Raw genomic sequence first — 2,109 nt, 5'->3', positions numbered from 1 at the left:
GCGGTGCTGTTGCCGCTCATGGCCAGAGGTGCGGGGAGGGGCGCGGGTAGGCGAGCAGCTATGCTGGCCGGCCGGTGGATGATCTGCCGCAGCCGCGGGACACGTTACCATCGTTACCATCAACCGCTAGCAACCTCTGTGACGTCTTTCCCGTGGTCAAAGAGTATCTCTCGTCATCTCGTCGAGAGTGTTTCATGCGTCGCTGACATATCGCCCAACTCACGGTCGCTGTAAAAAATCCAGTTTTCACGTTTCGGGGAAAAAAAACCCCATACGCTTTGAATGTATTTCATACGTTGAAAAAGAAAAGAATACAACTTACTCTAAAAGTCAAACACAACACGACCACACGAGTAGTCGCATCCTCTCGTCCGTCGCCTTGGGATCGTATGATATCACTGCCTACTGTCAACACTGGGAGATTACATACAGTTCTTCTGGCACGATCACAAACTTTCATCCAACCGAAAAGGCACTTGTTTGTATGTGCTTCGTCGCGCTATCAGTGTTCACGCTTAATGGCTTGAGAAATTACAGGCCAGAGATACATAACAGAACAACTTGACAGTTATTACACTATTATATGAGTGCACCAGGGGGCACACACACACACACATACACACACACACACACTCATGGCCTATAGGCTACAAACTCAAGTATCTTACTCATGTAACCCGTTGTCGCGGCTGCATGTTTTGATGTAAACACTCACCGATCTGGGTTTCCGGGCAGGGGAGGATATATTCCGACCCGCGACATTATCCACGCGAGACTGATTCACATCGTTCATTGCCGCGTCTTGATATTTCTCGTGTCGCCTGTGTTGACAGCAACCACCTGATACCCCACGATATCTCTCTCCCCCTCTCTCTTTCTCTATCACCCTCTCTTTTTCTCTCTCTCCCACCTCTCTCTTTCTCTTCCCCTCTCTCTTTCTTTATCTCCCCCTTTCTCTCTCTTTCTCTCTCTCCCCCTTCTCTCTTTCTCTCTCCACCTCTCTCTTTCTCTCTCTCCCACCTCTCTCTTTCTCTTCCCCTCTCTCTTTCTTTCTCTCCCCCTCTCTCTCTCTTTCTCTCTCTCCCCCTTCTCTCTTTCTCTCTCCCACCTCTCTCTTTCTCTCTTGTCTTTCTTAATTCCACGCTCTCCTCAGCAGAGCTCAGCCTCGTGTTTCTCACACCAGCGATTCACGGCGTACGGGAGGCAGAGCGGGAAGGGGAGGAGAGAGGAGAGGATGGAGAAGAGATGCCTAGCTTTGAAATGGAGGCATTTGTTTTGCGTTTGGTCGATACGTCCTCCCTTCCCAACTTACAGAGAAGCTGGTGGCATCTTGCAAGTCTGTGTGTTTTCTCCAGGGCTGTGGGTGTGTGTGTGTGTGTGTGTGTGTGTGTGTGTGTGTGTGACAGAGAGTGTGTGTGTGTGAGAGAGAGAGTGTGTGTGAAAGATATGCTTTCATCATGATTGGATATGGACTGAAGGTATCATTCTCTCCCTCCCCTCTGTCTCCTGCTTTCTCTCTCTCCATCCTTCCCTCTCTCTCTCTCTCTTCCTCTCGCTTCCTTCCTCTCTCCCTCTCCGTCTCTCTCTCTCTCTCTCTCTCTCTCCCCCTCTCTCTCTCACTCTCTCTCTCCCCCTCTCTCTCTCTCCCTCTCTCTCTCTCTCTCTCCATCTCTCTCTCTCCCTCTCTCTCTCTCTCTCTCTCTCTCTCTCTCCCTCTCTCTCTCTCTCTCTCTCTCTCCCTCTCTCTCTCTCTCTCTCTCTTTCTAATTTTAATTTTTAATTTTTTTTCAATTTCAATGGCTTTATTGGCATGAATGTATGGTACACTGTTGCCAAAGCACTTAAACAATAAGAACAATAATAATAACAACAATAATAACAACAATGGTAATACAGGAACAGATAAGTTAATTAAATAATAAAAAAATAAATAAAAATACATAAAATAAAAATGCTTAAATAAAAAACATTACAATTATAATAATTACGTAAAGAAAAAACATAGACAGATAAGAATAGATACAAAAAAAAAAAAAAAAAAAAAAAACACTATGAGTTCAGGCCTATGTTTATTGGTGGTATGGCCTGCTCTCGGAGGATGTGGCAGGA

General features: G+C 46.1%; 1 protein-coding gene across 1 annotated transcript in view; it reads right to left on the bottom strand.

Moving 5' to 3' along the window:
- nt5c1ab (5'-nucleotidase, cytosolic IAb) overlaps positions 1-383 on the bottom strand; it is a 6,919-nt gene extending 6,536 nt beyond the window's left edge. The window contains exons 1-2 of the mRNA XM_031580600.2: positions 323-383; positions 1-228 (exon numbers count right to left, since the gene is read on the bottom strand). The exon at positions 1-228 is cut by the window's left edge and continues 136 nt beyond it. Coding sequence (XP_031436460.2) covers positions 1-20 — 20 coding nt within the window. The 5' untranslated portion in view covers positions 21-228; positions 323-383. The remainder of the gene's footprint in view (positions 229-322) is intronic.
- Positions 384-2,109: the final 1,726 nt, after the last annotated feature.

This window comes from Clupea harengus, chromosome 14 (assembly GCF_900700415.2).
Source record: "Clupea harengus chromosome 14, Ch_v2.0.2, whole genome shotgun sequence".
NCBI lineage: Eukaryota > Metazoa > Chordata > Actinopteri > Clupeiformes > Clupeidae > Clupea > Clupea harengus.
This window is presented reverse-complemented; position numbering and strand designations above follow the sequence as displayed.